Source organism: Eufriesea mexicana, unplaced genomic scaffold (assembly GCF_001483705.2).
Source record: "Eufriesea mexicana isolate 0111107269 unplaced genomic scaffold, ASM148370v2 scaffold8090, whole genome shotgun sequence".
In the NCBI taxonomy this organism is placed as follows: domain Eukaryota; kingdom Metazoa; phylum Arthropoda; class Insecta; order Hymenoptera; family Apidae; genus Eufriesea; species Eufriesea mexicana.
The window spans coordinates 119,860-137,885 of record NW_016915858.1 but is presented as its reverse complement, the minus strand read 5'-3'; the positions used below and the strand labels follow the sequence as shown (position 1 = coordinate 137,885).

The 18,026-nt window shown below is 46.7% G+C and overlaps 1 protein-coding gene across 1 annotated transcript in view; it reads left to right on the top strand.

Moving 5' to 3' along the window:
• The window catches only part of LOC108552789 (uncharacterized), a 101,509-nt gene that overhangs the window by 37,342 nt on the left and 46,141 nt on the right, over positions 1-18,026 (top strand). Inside the window, exon 2 of the mRNA XM_017907453.1 lies at positions 17,551-17,667. Within this exon, the coding sequence (XP_017762942.1) occupies positions 17,551-17,667 (117 nt within the window). The remainder of the gene's footprint in view (positions 1-17,550; positions 17,668-18,026) is intronic.

Sequence of the window (18,026 nt, the reverse complement as noted above, 5' to 3'; positions counted from 1 at the left end):
CGTTCACGGGTCGGGCACTTTTAGGGGGTAAAACCGGAATCGTGTGGTAAGAATAGTACAGATTTTGAAATTACGGGAAGGACCGCGAGTTCGTGAGCGTGGAATATGAAATAGTTGGGCTTTGTGGGTCGCGAAGGAGCAGATTCGGTTAATAATACATCGGATCCTGCGAAACCGAGGCACGTAAGGAAAGAGCGAAGTAGGGACGAAATGGAAGGATTTAAGGCCTTTCGTAATTAAATATGCATTAGAACGTCGCTCCGTTTGTGGTACTTCCGCCAGGGACCCACCAATGGCTTCCTCTAGCACAGAAACAAAACGGATAACTCCTAGGGAAGGTTTTATCTTTCCTCCACGTCTTCAAAGGACATTTCCAAAAACACGTAAACGCGAGTCGTTTAAGAAAAATCTCTTATTCTATTTTTATTCGTCCCTATTCCCCAGGCGCCAAACAAATCCAAATTCGTATTCAAAATGGAAGAGGACTTAAAGTGTTCGTTGATTCGGCACAGCAGGACAGGTGAAAGAGAAAGAGAAGATTTAACGTCGTTTAAGAATCACGATCGTTAAAGGAACGGCATAAAAGGATGAAAATTCCCGGGCAATTATATCTCGAACGGTAACAAGGTTCCATTCAAAATTTAATTGGCTTATCCCCCTTCCCGAATTCGCCTAAGATCAAATAACCAGAGGGGGAAAACGCTTGCTCTTTTATTTTCTTTAAACACCACCATCGCGCTCTTCCTTGTCCGAATGGATCGATACTCGGTCAAAGACCCTTTCTTTCTTTTCTTTTCTTCCTCTCTCCTTTTCTTTCTCATTTTTCGAGTCTCCCCGAGGACGCATGCAAATGATTCCTCAGCACTTCCGAAAATTTCTCGAGATCCTTTTAATAACATGGCGGTACCGCGCACTACTTAGGCGAACGAGTCGCGGGCTAAAAAATGGCCGCCTTTCGTTCGTTACGCCGGTTTACCTCGAGTAAACGTAATCGACTTATTTTTCTTATCGTCCGCGGCATCCTTATTCCGCGGAACGAATTTCGTTTTAATCCCGCGGTCCAGTGATATTCCCGGTAAATTATGCCACCTCTCGAGAACGTTCCAAAAATTTATCATAATAATTCAAAGCACACCGGCGAGGTTTCCACGCGAGAGGAAAATGCGATTCTTCATTTAATCCGGAAGAAAAACGTGGCACGCGGAGGCAAACAGGAAAACAACGGGAGAACCCTTTCTGTTGCGTTATTTAACGTACTAATAAATCCCTCCTCGTCGAAATTAACTTATCCCCTCGCCAAATAATTATTCCAGGGGCAAACAACCGAAGGGAAGATGTTTGTTTTCCCATTTCGAAGCGGGAACCTCAATCCTTCGCGATGGCGCAATATCCTGGGCCCAGTTATGGTTTCTCTTCTCGCGAATAATCATGCGAGTGACCCATTCTTTTTCCTCGCCATTGCTTTTCGTTAATTCACGATCGGGCCGTCCGATAATCGAACAAAGGCAAGTGTATCGCTTCACTTTCAAGTATATCTACTGGATTGTCAAAAGCATCGAATTATCGATATTCAAAACGAATCGTATTTATATTTATATCACTCGATACCAATACCTATATTATTTCGGATATATTTTTCAATCCGCAGTCGTATCGTTGGCTTAATAATCGAAGGCAAATGTTCAGGCCGCGCCTGTGTCGCGACGAGTCCTGGGGATTATTCGCAAACTAGTTACAATTAGTTCCAATCGGGTGTCCCTTAGAACCCGCGATTCAACAGGGTACCAACCCCTTTCCAAGTTCTCGCGGAGCTTGCAAAGTCTCGCGACGGCGTTTCCGCGCGAACGGTTTCCGGCGCGTGGTCTCTCGATTCTTCCACGGTTCGTCGGCCATTGGATTCGCTTCGTCGGCGACTTCTCCCTCGTTACCCCGGTCCGTAATTAAAATAAACGGCTAATTAGCCGTACAAACGGAAAGGCAGCTCGCGAGCTCGCGTGATTCTCCGGCGAAGCTGGGACGAGCAGCGGAGAACGAACGGGCGCGCCCGGGTGCGCACCCTCTGGCCGAGCGTCAAAAGAGCAGAGGCCATTTTGTGCGTCACTGGCGCGTGTCCTCGTTGTGTCGTCGTCGTCGCACTTGTTGAACCTCGTCCATCGAATTCGGTATAACCGGCCGCTTTGGATCCAAGCCTACGCTTGCTTTCTAAAAGACTAATGCTTTGGCCTGCGAGGTCGAACCGTGAATTCCACTGTGATTGGCCTTTTACGATTCGCTCTTTTGCCCCGAGTTTGCATGCCACGTTGTTGGTTTTGGGTTTTAGAAATGGCTACTGTCCTCGCTTCCAGCCGTGATTAATTAATTCTAATTAATTTCGTTACTTTCACTCGATCTCGCGTTCATCCTCCGTACACGGGCCAAGTAACACGACTTACGTACACAAAATGGCGTCGCGGAAAGTGGCTTTCATTGGAATATTTATGAACGAGACAAATTCGAATGAGAGGGGTGGTTAGTAGACGAAATTCGGATTTCGAGGTGGCTCGACGATGCTTTATTTACTGACTATTACTGACTATCCGAATGCAATAGGTGGGCCAGTTCGTTGCCCTCGCCTATGCATAATATCTGAACTATAGATGTTCCAATTCGAATTATTTTGCATACGGAATAAATTATCTAAAAATTTTTCGATATCCTCGAATTGATCTACGAATCTCCATTGGTCACTGTTAGAAAACAAAAGCTGAAGTCTATTTGTCGTATCTAAATATTCCAGTTGATTCTCGTTTCACCCACACGATATCGCGTTAAACGCGGAATCGAGCTACGAGATCCTGTTGATCGTATGCAAATTTCAGCCCCAAGAAACTGCCTCGCTGTCAGAGGAACTCCCGTTACTCATCCACAGCGAGCAGTCTTCCCACGACACGTTCCATACAAGCGGCTTATCCGTTTTATTTTCGCGTTGAACAGTTGGTAGCGACATTTGTCGGTGGCTCGAGGGGGAAAAAGGACGAACCGATTCGTTCGCGGATTTTTCACCGGACCTAGTCTCAGCGTTCCTCAAGCGTCGCACGGGAAATTTGCGCACGCACGTGCGTACGTTGCACATGCGGGATACGCGGCCCGATGAGGATCGATTGGGAACAACGCGTGGAATATTATCGTGGACGTGGAATAATAGCCGACGAATCGTTGGCCGAATTCGGCCAGACTTTGCGTCCAAACGAGCACCTGGACGGGGTAGAAAAATATTGTATTTTTAGTCTACGTACAGCATTTATCGTCCACATCGTACTCCTAGTCCGTATTTACTTTCTTCGTTCGGAACACGAGAGGAATACTCGATACGCATATCCGTTGCCATGAAATCGAACGGTGCAACAATTTTTTAATATTCCGGGACTCTGATTAATTTCAAGAATCTGTATTTGAGGCCCGACAATTTTCTTTGGTGAAATGTGGTCGATGAATCCATAGATACAGGTCTGTAAGCTGCTTACCCTTTTTTACTGTACACAGCAACCTCGTGTGCACCCTCGTGTGCAGCCTTACCCCCTATCCGATACAGATTTCCAATCCACCGATATTTAAATTTCATATGCAATCAAAAAATTTCGTCTGAGCACAGCTACCCTCAAAGTCCGGGTAAACAGACCTGCTCGCGTGAAAAATGGCGCGGATCGAACACCCTGCAAATCATTTCGCGGGGATCTTGGATACGCTCCTCGATATCGAAGGTTTCAAATTATTTGACGCGATCTATCTTCTTTACCGCGTGATCTCGCAGTCTGGGATTCATCGTGATCGCGAATTTGAATAATACTGGGAACAATAGACCGCACGATACACCGTATCAGCCGATGAAGATATTCGAGCTGAAGGCTCTATAACTCTTCTCAGTGACGTATTTGTATAATGGATTTTAATTTTGACGCTGGAATATTGTATCCGTGAAATATGGCGGTTTTTGAGAGAATGTTTACGATGCCAGGCACTAAATATCAACAACAGGCGGTCAACAATGACGAGAAAAATATTCTCGAGCATCGATGGTGGCGATGGTGGTGTACTGGTCGACGCGGTTTCGTGACTAATTCGCGTACCTGCCGACCAATGAGCTCTCGCGATCCAATCGATTTCGGATTTTTCCGCGTGTTCCCAGCGAGGATAATTGACAGATCGATAAGTGTCGCGTAATCGAAGCGATTATATTCGTAAAAATGGGGCCTCGAACAACAGATACGTGTTCCGCTATCGTGTATATATTCTCGGCAGTGTGACGAATTTTTATATAAATTTATAACCTAGATCGTAATTCTTTGCCTGTAAATTTATATAATATATAATATATACCATATTCGTGACGAAACTCGATCCATATCGAGTTCCTCTTTTCGAGAATGAAGTATATCTAACATTTATAATAAAATATCGAAAAGTAATTAAATATATATAAAATTAAAAGCAATTTTAATTTTGTATTTAATTCATAAATGAGTAATATTTAAGTCATAACTTTTATGCGTTATAAATTTCATATTGAAACGTAACATAATCTGGTAAAAGGAGTTTATATCAGAATTCATTTTTAATTTCTGCAAAACCCCTCGTGAAAAGATGGCAGTAACTATTCAGACTCATTCGTCGATCGCCACATCCAATTCGAAAGATTTTCATTTGAACATTTATCGTAGCAGTCGGCCATTTATCTCGAAATTCTAATTTGCAATTTAGTAAAAACATGGCAGAGGGAAAAGTCGATCGAATCTCCCGATTTTATCCCAAGTGCACACATTCGATTAACTGGCCACCGCAAAAAGTCTGGAACGTTAGGGAAACGAATTTTGACGTTTTCGATCAGAATTTTTCGCCGACCCGCTGGTCACACGGAAGCCGTCGCCGCTGTCAGTTTGCACAAATTCCAGAACAAATCCTCGCGGTGGATCCGCTGGTTCGACGAGCCGTTAATCGCCGCACGCCTTCGGAGATCCGGGATTAACGATCTGAGGTTCTAAAACAAACACCCCGGCCCGTGGCTGTGTCAGCAGTCGACGTGTGTGACGACTGCAACCACGTCTGACTTGCCGCCTCCACTCGACCACCCTTGGCCATCGTTGGCCTTCCCGAATTTCCCTTCCCTAATTCCAACTCCTATTCCGGCTTATTTATTATGGACCCATGTAACCTGCTTCCTATAATCCCGTTTCACCGCGTCTTTCTACGTCCTCGGCCTTTGACCCTTCGAGATGCCCGATTCCTGTTCCGATTCGCGTGATCGATATCCTGAACCATGTTGATTTTAGGGGTGGTGAGCAGTCGAACTAGGGATACAGGAGATTCTAACATTTTGCAATATTTTTTGACCGTTTGTTTGGAAATGTAACATGGATGTACACATGTACCTAGTTATAGTAACCCACGATGGGTGCCGAGGGGATGAAAAATATGTTTAAATTTGCATTCGTACGGAATGCTTGCCTATAGCACAGAGGTATCCACGAATTACAGAAAAATTCGTTTTTGGTGAAATCAGGCATCACGGGGTTCCGTGAAGTACAGAGACGTCGTTTTCGAAGAGTGAAACCCTTTTTCCTTATATTTTCCATTTCGAAAACGGATTTTTTCTTCTCCTCCAGACCTTTAATACTTATTTATACTACTTAGAGGGTGAAAATCGTGCGCGAGATTCGCGAATAAATTTCGTCGAATCGTTCGCGAGGAGGAAAGCGCGACGAAATAATAAGAGCGTGAAATGAAAATCCATTGGTTGCCAGTTTCGCGAAAAATTTGACGATACGTGTATTTACTTACGGATCAGTGTTCCGTACTCGCGATTCGCAGCGCGCATCGAGAGAAGTCACTCGAAAGAGGATTATAAAAATCGTTGCTGATTCCGGGATCTAAATTCCGAAATTTTACGCTTTCGTCGCGTAAGCTGATTACGAGACGGGGAGGAAATATCCAGGGTAGCTCGCTATTTAACCACCGATCGATATTCCGGTTTCAGATGTAACCGTGGACCGTCTTGTTGGACCGAAAACCGGAAAAAAGAGGGTTCGCGAGTGGCTGGTTTGACTGGTATAGAAATGGTAGCGATCGACGCGGCAGACCGATGGCGTCGTACGTCGAGGAACACGGGTTCCCGGGATTTTGGTCCGATTTCGAAATCGGACGATGCTACCCGTTCGAGTGGTAGACGACGTGTCCGAGAGCAGCGCGTTGCTATAGAAACCCACCCCGCGTGGGTGGCGTTTGGGTGGCGTACGGGTGGCGACGGATGTCAGGGGTTCTCAAAACGCGTGGACTGCTCGCACGAGGTGAAGTCTGGCGTGGCAAAACGAGTGGCAAAAATGCGGAAACGCGGCGATGAAAGGCAGCAGAAGAATGCCGGCCGATGGTGAAGAACGACAAGGGGTTGCGATGAAAGGGGAAAAAAGGTGGAGAAGTATGGGTCGGGGGGCGTGAATCGAACGTGGTCGTTTGTTTTTTTTATCGACGAACGAGTGATTCACGGAAACGCTGTTACGGGTTACGTGGATCATTGGACAGTGCCGCGAGATAAATCATAAAGGGCTGCGCGCTGGGGGATGAGACGTACTGACACGGAGGAACGCTGTACGGGACGCCACGCTTTAGCGCGGCGGCCATTGAACCTCGAAATATACCTCCGATGCCGGCTGTATCTTGATAAATCAGATTTTTCGCGCTCGTTTTTATTGCCCCTGCTGGCACCCCGTTGATCCGTGTCCGGGTTGTTCGATATAACCGTTCCATCGCCCGATCGAGTATTTAATACCGTAAGCTTCGATGCTTCGACGTTGGCACGGGTCGAGGCGACTGAGAGAAATATTATATCGATACGAGGACGATAGAATTCGCGAACGGGTCGAGGGTGTTGGAGAACAGAGCGATGCACGTGCGAATGATAGATACTCGGCATAGAGTGCTAGAGCAGCGTGATATAAGAGGATCCGGATAGAGCGCTTGAGATTATCGTGCGAACGAAGGGTGATCCGACTTGACACGGCGTCGCTGAACTTGACACATAATTTCGGACTCGAACTTCCGATCCAATCGTCTCTGGGAAATATCGCTGTCGCGAGCTGCTAGCATACTCGGAGATATTCAAGTACGCGCGTTCCGGTAGTAAGAAATATGACAAACTGTGCAAATATCCTTCCAATTTAACGTCTTTTCGTGAGCGAGGGTTCGGAGGCTTCTCTGGTAAAATCCATTGGCGAAATATGACTCGTGGACTCATCTTCCCTCGTCTTTCTCCTAGTTCTTCCGTTCTTCCGGGTATCTGTCATGGCTAATGGACACGGCGTATGATGATCCCTCTTTTTCATCCCCGAACTCGACTTATTTGTCCCGTGGATAAGAGCGAACGCCCAGTCGGTCGAACAATCGGATCGACGACAGCGAGGAGGAGTCCCTACGACGATTTCCCTGAGAAGCCATTGCCAGGCAATCTAGATGGAGCAACGTACGGGACGTGTTCGTCCGGATCGTAGACTTATCGTTAGGGTGGCTTTTGACCCCGAGGCAACTTCGTGTACCGCGATAAACCCCGGAGATGGAAATCGGAACCCGTATTTACGGACGCCCGTTCGCGAGGCGAATTTGTTCCCTCGTAAAGAGACAGCTCAGGATCCACTTTATATACTGCCACTGTCCTCGTGTCCCGATTTCGTCTTTCTTTTCTTTCTTCTCTCTTCGCTTTCTTCTCCTCCTTTCTCTTTGCGAATTTTTTGGCACGTTAGATGAGGACCAATTTTGAATATATTATCGTCTACATTCGTGACGATTTCTGCGTTCTTCTTTCGTTATCGATGCTTTTAGGCAACCGTACAATTGCTCTCATCTTTCTCTCTGCTATTTTTATTTATTCGCCCATTTTTTCTTTTACCCCTTTCTCGCTCTTTTGTTATGGATATTTTCATAGTGGGTCTGCTAATTTTAACCCCACCGTGTGTTTGTGCCATTTTGTGCATCTTTTTGCGAGTTCGATGCCTCCAGATAACCGTGAAATTGTCCCCTTCTTTACCGGTGTTTTGCTTCGCCCTCTTCGCGTTTGCTTCGAGGGTTGGCAGTCTCGATACTTTACATTCGATGCAGGGAAACGAGAAAGCGATGCGGACCGCGACGGTGATTTTACTTGCACGCAAAAATGATGGGGAATATAAATTTCGGGGCTGTTACGGCAAATAGACATGGGAATTTGTCGTCGACTCCATTCTTGTCGATACAGTGGCACACGGGATTGATTCGTCGCGATGCTAACCCATTTAGAAGATTGAAAGTCCTTTCCTTCAGCTATCCTTCCGAGTCACCGGCGAACAAAGGTATTTCGAGCTCCTACGGCTTTCGATTTTATTCCCGTCGAATCGCGGATATCCAGAGTAGTCTCGTTACTTAAATTTCAACTTTGCTTGCTTTTCTCGGTTTGCAAAAATAATTATCCATTAACTTCTGTAGCATCTGTATTCGTATTCCCTATTTCAAGAGCGACCTCGGCTTTGGTGATCCAGTTGTCAAGTCTTTAGATCTACGCCATCTATCAAAGTACTCAGCCAGATTCGATCGATCTGCTCCCGGAGTCTGGATAGTTGCAATAGCTCCTAGATTGTTTAATAGCGAACATCTGTATGCGATTACACGGCAGCTAAACTTATTACCTCTTTCCTTCATTGGCAAGTCGATGCGACGAATCGATACGATGCAAATCTGTTTAGAACCTCTCCCGAATCTAATTCCTGTATCGGTTTATAACCAATTTCGAGGAGCACGTTACGACAAGACTAGGGAATCGGTGAGTACCTTGGGTCATCCTCTTAGGACCCTGAGCGTTTCACCCACCTTGGTTACCGAGAGGTTTATGGAGGGACTAGGCTCACGAGGTGGTGACCCTTGTGCCCACGAATTGCTCATGAGTCGTGTCATGGGTTTACGACGCGTCTATGGCTATTGAGGGTGCAGTGGCCAGACCTGCTGCCTCCGTAACATAATTTCTGGGTCCCCGAGGTGCGTCCTTAACAGTTCAGAGTATTAGCTAATGTTTCCTCAAAAATAACCCTCTTTGACAGTCTCCCCGTGAAATTCGCTGCTCTATCAAATGTATCGTGCATTACACGCGTTATACGTGATTATACGTAGTTAGAGGATGATGAACACGATCATTACGAGCCATTTCATATATCTCGAGAATTTTTGTCTATTTTCGCGTGTTCATTTACGTCCTAAGCTAAATGACTGCGTTTCAAGGGTCGTAACTCCAGGATTGATCTAGCGTAATTAGGTGTCCGATGATACATCGTCGCCAGCAGGAGCTCAAAATGTTGCCTAATAAAGATGCATGTGTGTTCTTGTTGCTGAGCCTATTAATCAGATTCCTGTGCAGGACGTCTCATTACGAATTAGGCGACACAGATACACCAGCTTTGTGCGCGTTTACACGCGTGTCACTGAGCTAATGTGGGTTAATCAGCAGATCCATTGCGCTTCCTGTCATGCTTCGGTATTGGCTGCTCGCCCCCTCGTCCGTTGTTTAAACTCCATCCTAAATTGACTGACTGACTGCCGAACAGTTGTGTCTTGCTCGATTTTACTTACCACGACTACTCTGGTCACGAATGATCATCTACGGAAAATTGCGGTACCTGTGACACCAAAATGGTGTCAAAGCCAACGCGCTAAAAAGTAAGCTAGCCAACTTCTTCTCGACTCCCTATGGTGTACGTAGGATAATAAACTTTCGAGTTTAATCGAGATTTATTTCGATCCGAAAGTTGCAGCAGGTGAGCCAGGGGATAGGATTATTATGGCAATTAACGTCGCTAAGCGGCACATCGACGATTTGGACCACGCTCTAACGACGGTTCCGAGGGCTCGAGATCGGATATAGTTGATCCACTACTCGGGGGACTTGGTACAAGCATCCGCGGAACTTTGGGATTCAATACGTACGATTTCGCGCTGTTGATAGCCGATATGACCAATTTCGGTCCCGCGGGATTCGACGTAAACGACCACGGCGTTGTCGAGCCTGATGCGACTCTCGCTGGACACCGGGAACGCGATAGAACGATCCTAAGTCCACGGGATTCGGCCGATCCTGGATATGTGCAGGCTGGATCGAAAATGAATTCCGACAGGTGTGGCCGAATACACGTATTCTCCACTACGTAGCATGGAAATTTGCTCGAATTCGGTCAGAGAGCATGCACAGAGTCGTGTATACGTAGAGCGCGATCAGGAACGATTTCCAGCAGAACTCGTTACACAGGGTCGGTGGAAAGTTTGGATCCTATGTATTCTCCGTTACATTTTATAGCGTAATTACCGCAAGCCAACTTCAGCGATTGCGTATTTTTACTGGAATTTGAAACGGGGTGGTAGGAATTATACATTGACAGCGTTTAGCCATTTGATCCTACGTTTCGTTAATAGACACCGGTGAAAATAGCTAATCCTATCGAGTCAACTGTTCTATAACACGAGAGAGTATAATTTCACCATTGGCCAAGTATCTTGTTTCTTTCATTGGCTTTATATTTTCAGACTTGTACAGATTTCTCTCATATACCTACGAATACTCGTTCTGTGAATTCTTTCTAAAGAATTTCTTTCTAAAGTATTGTCAGCAGTTCTAAATTACGAAAACGAAAAGGAGTTCGTTTCCATCCCATAATCGAGTTATCTCCACATCTAGGTCGGTAAAGAGACGATTAAGTTAGTTAGCTAAATATGGAGATGACGTAAGAAGCATTTCCAAGGAACTGGATATATCTAGGAACACTTAGATATAATTGTCGAACCAGAGTGATCTACGGGAAGCATTAAAAGCAGACCTCGATCTGATCATTCCGGAGTAGACTCCAAAGTCGTCGGGTCGATGGGAAGCCTTAGAGTCCTGCGTGGGTTCCGAGGTTCTCAAAGGTCGCGGTAGATATCAGAACATCCGAAGACTCTGTGCTTCCCAGAGATCTTCTGAGCTACCGCGATGTTCAAAGTCTTCGGGAGGTTCCGAGGTACCGAAAGATCTTAGAACGTTCCGAAAGTTTAGGGTTATTCCGGGATATCCGTCGATCTGGAACAACCCAGACTGTCCAGTCGTGCTAAGATCACGGAAGAAACCTTGAACCCTCCGGGGCCTGCCGAAGTCTCTCGAGTGTACATACCCCGGTACCCTCCGAGACTCCTAGATAGCCTGGAACCTCTTGAGGACTCCGAATACTCCGAAACCTATCGAAGTCTACGGATATCTTGAAACCTACCGAACCCTTCGGAATTCCCGAAACCTATCGAGTGCATCGGGACTGCAGACGGTACCCAACAAGCTCGAAGTTATCCGTATCGACCTGTTTCGAATTCTTCTTTGGCCAGGTTCTACGTATTCATGGTCATCCATATTGAATCCCGTCTGTCTGACTTTTTTTCTCCCGAGACTTCGAGTTTCTACGTCCCATTCGGTTCCCCATATTCCAAAGACACCTCTATCGACGTTCCAATATGCACGCCATCTTCTTCAACCTATAACGTATACTCGAATACGATATACCTAATAAATATACGAGAGTTTCTAAAGTTCTAGGAATCGAGCTACGAATTATCCGTATTTCGAATATTTCGTCACTACCGAGGAGATTTAAACGAGTGTCGCTACCAGGTAGCTCGATACAAAGCTTGCAAAGACCTGTTTATAGATCACAGCCTTTCAGCTAGCGCTTGATGTCTAAATGGCAGAGTAATTCTCGGAATTTCAGAAATGTTCTTGTATAATTACATTCTTATCCGAGCAAAATTCGCCGTTAATTAATTTTGCCAAAAGGAACTGCGTATTTTCCGTAACTGAGCAGGTCTCTTTGCCAACCTCGCTGGTTCCACTATTAACACCTCTATTCTTAATCGAATTTACCTATCTCGCTATCCGATAAATAACCCTGGTACAACATTATTTACTTCTATACCCCGAAACATCCCTTACGTGCTTCTAAATGGCACCCGTCTCGGATCCAAGCGGCACGCGATGAACTCGTTAAAGCCAGCTGCATTATGACTTGCACGTTTCTATGAAATTTCAGGTCTATCCGAAACATCCCTTACGTGCTTCTAAATGGCACCCGTCTCGGATCCAAGCGGCACGCGATGAACGCGTTAAAGCCAGCTGCATTAGGACTTGCACGTTTCTATGAAATTTCAGGCGTGATCCGGTATTCCGTCCAGCGAACCAAGACGAACGTATCGGCGTGCGTGGATTTAAATTCCTCGAATACTCGCGCGTTTCCACGTATGTACATACGCGCGTGAGAGGATCGATCGACTTCCGTCTTTGCCGAAAACGTAGCCGGTTTCACTCGCGAGACAAAAACCTTGGTCGGTCGTTGGTTGCCGCAATCGAGGCCATGCGGTATGCGGGTCACGAATGCACGGAAAGTTTCGCGGCGTACACGGAATCTCTCGCACGTGGGAATAATAGAAGCACTTGGCACGAGTGACGCCACCGCCGCTGACGTTAATTATCCTAATGAATGGGAGCCTGCAGCCACCGCGGGACCGCGCCAAATTGTCGCCGCGAAAATGGAAGCAGAGTCTCGCATTCTTCCTTCCAGCGATTCTTCCAGCCATTCCTCCAGCGATTCCTCCAGCGACGATGACACACTCCGGCCCCGTTTCTCGGCCCGGCGTGCGTCCCGGCCGCCATGTTGTATCGTTCCATCCTCGCCACCTTGGTGCCAGCTCCATGGCCCAGTTCCACCAGTGTTCCACGCTGGTTTCTGGACGCCTGTGATTCGAGGTGACGGGAAGAGAGACGGGATTCGGATGCAGGCTAACGAGATGCGAGGCGACGATACCAGGAGAGAATGTTTGAACGAGCCGAACAATGGCTCCGGGAAGAATAGCGTGACACGACGCGACGCTGGATTTAAAGGAGTAATTTTTGGAAACGCCGCGGGTAGACGGCGTAAAAGTAATCGCGCGTTTCCTCGGGTTTTGTTAGGCAAATAGGGGGCTCGCGGAACGTCTGCTGGTTAGGGGGTGGTTTTTCAGCTTACACGCTCATCTCTCGCGCTCAGCCAACGACTCCTTACGGCGAAAATATGATCCTCGCGAGTGGATTTTAATATGGAACGGTGAATTAAAAAGCGGCTGGAATATTTGGAACGATGTGCAGGCTAGTACGAGATCGCTAGCGCACGGTCTCGCGTTTTTAAGACGTTTCTATTACGGTTAATGAGCTTTTTTCTCTCGGCTGTTCCGGAGGGCAGACGTCGAGGTTATGAAATTTTTCTTATGTTTCGAAATTAGTTGCACTGAAATTAGAACGAATACTCCGAAAATTGTAATTGGGACCACTGTTTTACGCGCGCTGCGTTTCGAAATCGAGGACCCCGCGATTCTAGTGTCATGGGACAATTACGGTGACGTAAGGAGAGGGACGTTCGGCCAACTCTCGAATAGAGACTAACGTGGATAACTATGTATAGTTATAGAGGGTCTCGCGAAGGTATAACATCGTGGAGTTGCACTGTGCAGAATGCTCTTTACTCGTGTCCTGATGCAGATATTTATATGTAGGACTGTATGTCAAGGAAGGGGTACGTTTTGGGGAGATATTGATTGACTTAGGATTAACTATCGATAGACTTTGGTTTGTTTCTGATAACTTGTTTCAGGTTTTGAGTTTGTATATAACGATGTAATAGGAAAAAGCTTGGAGGGATGATAAAAGGATTGCTCCTGAGTTATTAGTTGATTATGGACGATAAAGTCGGTTTCACACCAGCCTGACAGACTTCGATGGTGAACTTTACCGACACCCCTATTGTACCCCTTGTTCTTCACTCTTTTCCTTGAGCCTAAGATACAGCTGAGTTTTCGCACGTTACGACTATAACGTTGACACAGGCTTGACTCTTGAGTCATTAGTTGACTATGAACAATAAAGTCGGTTTCACACCAGCGTGACAGACTTCAATGATATACTTTACTGACACCCCCATTGTACCTCTTGTTCTTCACTCCTTTCCTTGAGCCTAAGATAGAGCTGAGTTCTCGCATGTTACGACTACAACGCTGACACAGGCTTGACTCCTGAGTCATTGCTGACTATGGACGATAAAGTCAGTTTCACACCAGCCTGACATACTTCGATAATGGATTTTACTGTCACCCCTATTGTACCCCTTGTTCTTCACATTTTACTTTGAGCCTAAGGAAAAGCCGACTTATCTTATATTACGACTTCAAATCCTACTATCCCAAAACGGAGCACCTTCGAATCATATTTCTTTCTTAATTCGAATCATATTTCTTTCTTAATTCGAATCTATCTCAGTCTCCATAGTACCCTCTTTCTTCCAGTACAAACGTACAAAGCAAATAAGAAAAGTCTAACGAAATTACCTTCCTCGAGGTATTAAGTTTTCCATGCATGTTCCAATTCCAATTTAACTTCCTCGTATCTCGAGAAAAATTATTCTCTCAAACGAATACGAGTGGAAGCATCTCGATTTCGAAGCAAAGCAACATCTCGAAGGAAACGTCGCGATTCGTCGATCGCGATGGCCTTCTCTCCCCTTCTCGGGGCGCGAATTTTAATTAAGACCGAGGACCGGAAGTGGCCCGTGGCGACCGCGAGGGGACAATCGATATTGCCGGCGCGCGCGCGCGCGCGTACATCGTATTTTAATCGCAGCGGGTGAGCGATGCGTTATTTCCATGGCCTCGCCACGGGGTTCCCGTAAACAATACCGCGGCGAAGTTGGTTCGAGACGACGTGGGTTTCACAGTTCATCGTTATTTATTATGCGTGCAACGAGCGAAGACGCGCATGGTCGCGGTTCTCCAGCGGAGATGGTAGGAAAGTTATTCGAACGTCGGGTCGTAAAAACGTGTGAGAACGCGAGAGAAGGTACGCTCGGAGTTAGCGAATGATCCATTTTTCTTCACTCGGCGAATTTATGGCGCATTTGCGCGCCAGGCACTTCTCGAATAAATCCAGCTGGCCTAGGCTGCTCTCTCGCAGCGTCGCGGAGCGTCCCTGATCCGTGGAAACAATGCTTTAGACCTGTAAACAGAATTTTCGGGGAATCGTGCCCGGATTGCGCGCGGAATCGCTAGGAATTTGGAGAAGTCGGCATGTCGACTGGGTAATTTTATCGTTGGTACGGAAGGGGTGGCTTTGCGCGGGATATCGAGGGAATTTTGATGGAAACTCGTGAATAGAGAATCAGGGAATACTTTTAGCCCGAGTTCTGGCTCTGTGTTATCAGGCTTTCGCCATTTCGACGGAATTTTTAACCGTGCGTTAAAAATCGGCCGTGCAAGGCGCGAGAGATTAAACGTTAAGAAATTAAAGGCTCTGTAAATTCTCGATTACGTTGATCTTATGTATTATTCCCTTGTCCCTGACCAGGGTGACTACCCTCGCACCGAGGGTCTAGCCGCGCAGACTACTCGCTGACACGCGTCTGCGAGATGTCGAGGGGTCGAGTCCAGGTTAATAGCGATCCGATCCTTAACCCTTTGATTACGCATGACAGTCGTTGCGGTTGGTTGACACGCGTCGTTATACTCACTGGTTAAGCTGTAATGGCGCGAAACGATCGATCCTGTGTCATTAATACGTGTAAACGTCTTTCGTAGCCAGTCAACCCACATACTTGAGGGTTGTTTCGGTGGTCGACACGTTCGTGGAACGCGTCTCGGGATTTTCATATTAAGCGATCGCCATAAATCCAAACCGTCTGTGTACCTGATCCTCTTAGACCAGGGGACGATCGCTCGACATTCACGTTCAAGCTTTTACATCTCGTCGACGCGATTGAAAGAAACGCGAACGTAAAGAGGTAAATCGGCGATCGGGAAGTATTCGAATAGGACGAAGATCGTATATCCCCGAGATCCGCAATTTTATAGCGCAACCGGAGAAGCATTTCGATAACACCTCGATAAAGGAGACGGTAGCTGATACTGCCGATCGAGAATAGCGTACACGTGTTTCCGCGAAATTTAACGCGTCGTTCGATCGATCTTGAATCTCCAAACAGGGATTCTCGCGACTCCGCTACGTGATGGAACATGGCTAAAAGTCCTGGAGCAATCAGCGACGACTACCCCTAGTATTCAGAGAGATCCTAACAGCCGGGTTGAGCGGTCCATCTGGAATTTATTAAGTCACGGGTTAAACGGACGTATTTTGCCAGTGGCAGATAAATCCCGGCGATTGCCAGCGTCGTATTTTCCCGAGCCTTGCATCGAGCGAGGAGAAAGCGCTTCATTTACCTTTGAATTATTCCGTGCCCTCATCGAAACGCTGGCTCAGCGTCGCTGCTTTCGCCCCGCGCTTTAAGGATTTTGCAGCAGCCACGCGACGACGGTCGATCCACGCCGACTGCTCGAATAATTCACGCCTAACCGCCAACTTCCTGCAGGATTACAATTTCCCCACCGTTGTCACACACCCACCCCTCTATATTCTCTTACCCCTCCACCCCTTCGATCTTATTGCCACCGATGTTTCGTGCCGTCGCGATAGCTGTTCTGAAGGAATCTTTCGTTTTAATTCCCAAGTATCAGGGTTCGTCTTCTAAATCTAATAATTCGTCCATATTACTGTGGAACGATTCCATAGATCCGCGTTGCGGCTCTAGGACCGCACGTACCAACAATGGCGCATGATACCAACGTGGTGTCATCAGCATTTGTTCGATAGTTTTCGCATGACACCAACGTGGTGCCATCAGACGGCATAGTGTTAAGCGGGGGACTGTTTTATATTCTTATTGTCGTGGATACTCGTTGTCACCTGGTCACCACTTGGGTAAACCTTAGCAGGGGTCAATAAACCACCCTTAAGACGATAGGCATAAGGACCAAAGTTGTTTAAACATCCACCACCACCGAAAGACGTCGAAGCTTACACACACCCCCAATATTATTCACAACTAATAGGAAGACACACACCCACCACTTACGTTTCACGCCAACCAATCAGTAGACATACAAACTTATATTTAGAGTAGGCCAGTAATATTGTCGCATTCGCATAAAGGGGTCTTACAACCCCACGAAATTTCTACCATTGGAATTGCAGTGTTCGGGACGCAACAATCTGAATTTTATTTAATAATCGCGAAATAGGAAACCTCCCTCTTAGGTCTCAGGTCGCTGATACGGATATCCTTCATCCATCCAACAGAAGGACCGCCCGAATTTTCCAATATTACGGCTGAAGGGGGTTAAAACGACCACTTGGATGCTTCCACTATAAAATTTCCCGAGACTTCTCAGAGATTTCCGTGTTACTCTGTATCTCAACTTACAGCGACCGTCTCCCTTCTCGAAAACGAGGAATTCCATCGCAAGAGAGGGTCGCGAAAATGCCATTTTCACCGCGGTAAGTCTCACCTGTTCGGGAAGTCGATGAAAGCCGGAGATATCGCGAGATCCAGAACGCCGAATGCTCTCCGAATATATTTTATCGCAGTTCGTTTGTCTCGGATACAAATAAGCCTCTCACCAAGCCGATCCTTTGCATTGCAGGAAGATGCGGCCACGGGTCTCCGTGCGAGCAGCTCTGCTACGAACTTCACGACGGGATGTACGAGTGCGATTGCAAGGACGGCTACATTCTTCATAAAAATGGATACAGCTGCGCCGGTGAGTTGACTCCGAAACTTCACCCCTTGCTTATCCCCCATCGCGATTCTCTCGCGCCTTCCCGATTTCCCCGTAGACGAATTCGTTTATTCGACTTCCCGACTTTGCCAGCCACGGCTCCCGTGCTTTCTGCGAGATTACTTTCCGCCACTTGCCGCAATTTTCCAATTTTAGGCGAAATTCAGGGTCCCGAGGTATATTCCTCGTCATACCGGACGAGTCCGACGATTTTTCGCTGACTGCTTCCTTTTAGAAACTACTATCCAGCTCTAAGTAAATTTCCTGTCACTTTAAACGATATTAGTCTATGGGTTTCGCGAGATCTAGCAAGATCCGAGTGTACAGTGGTTTCGAGGGAA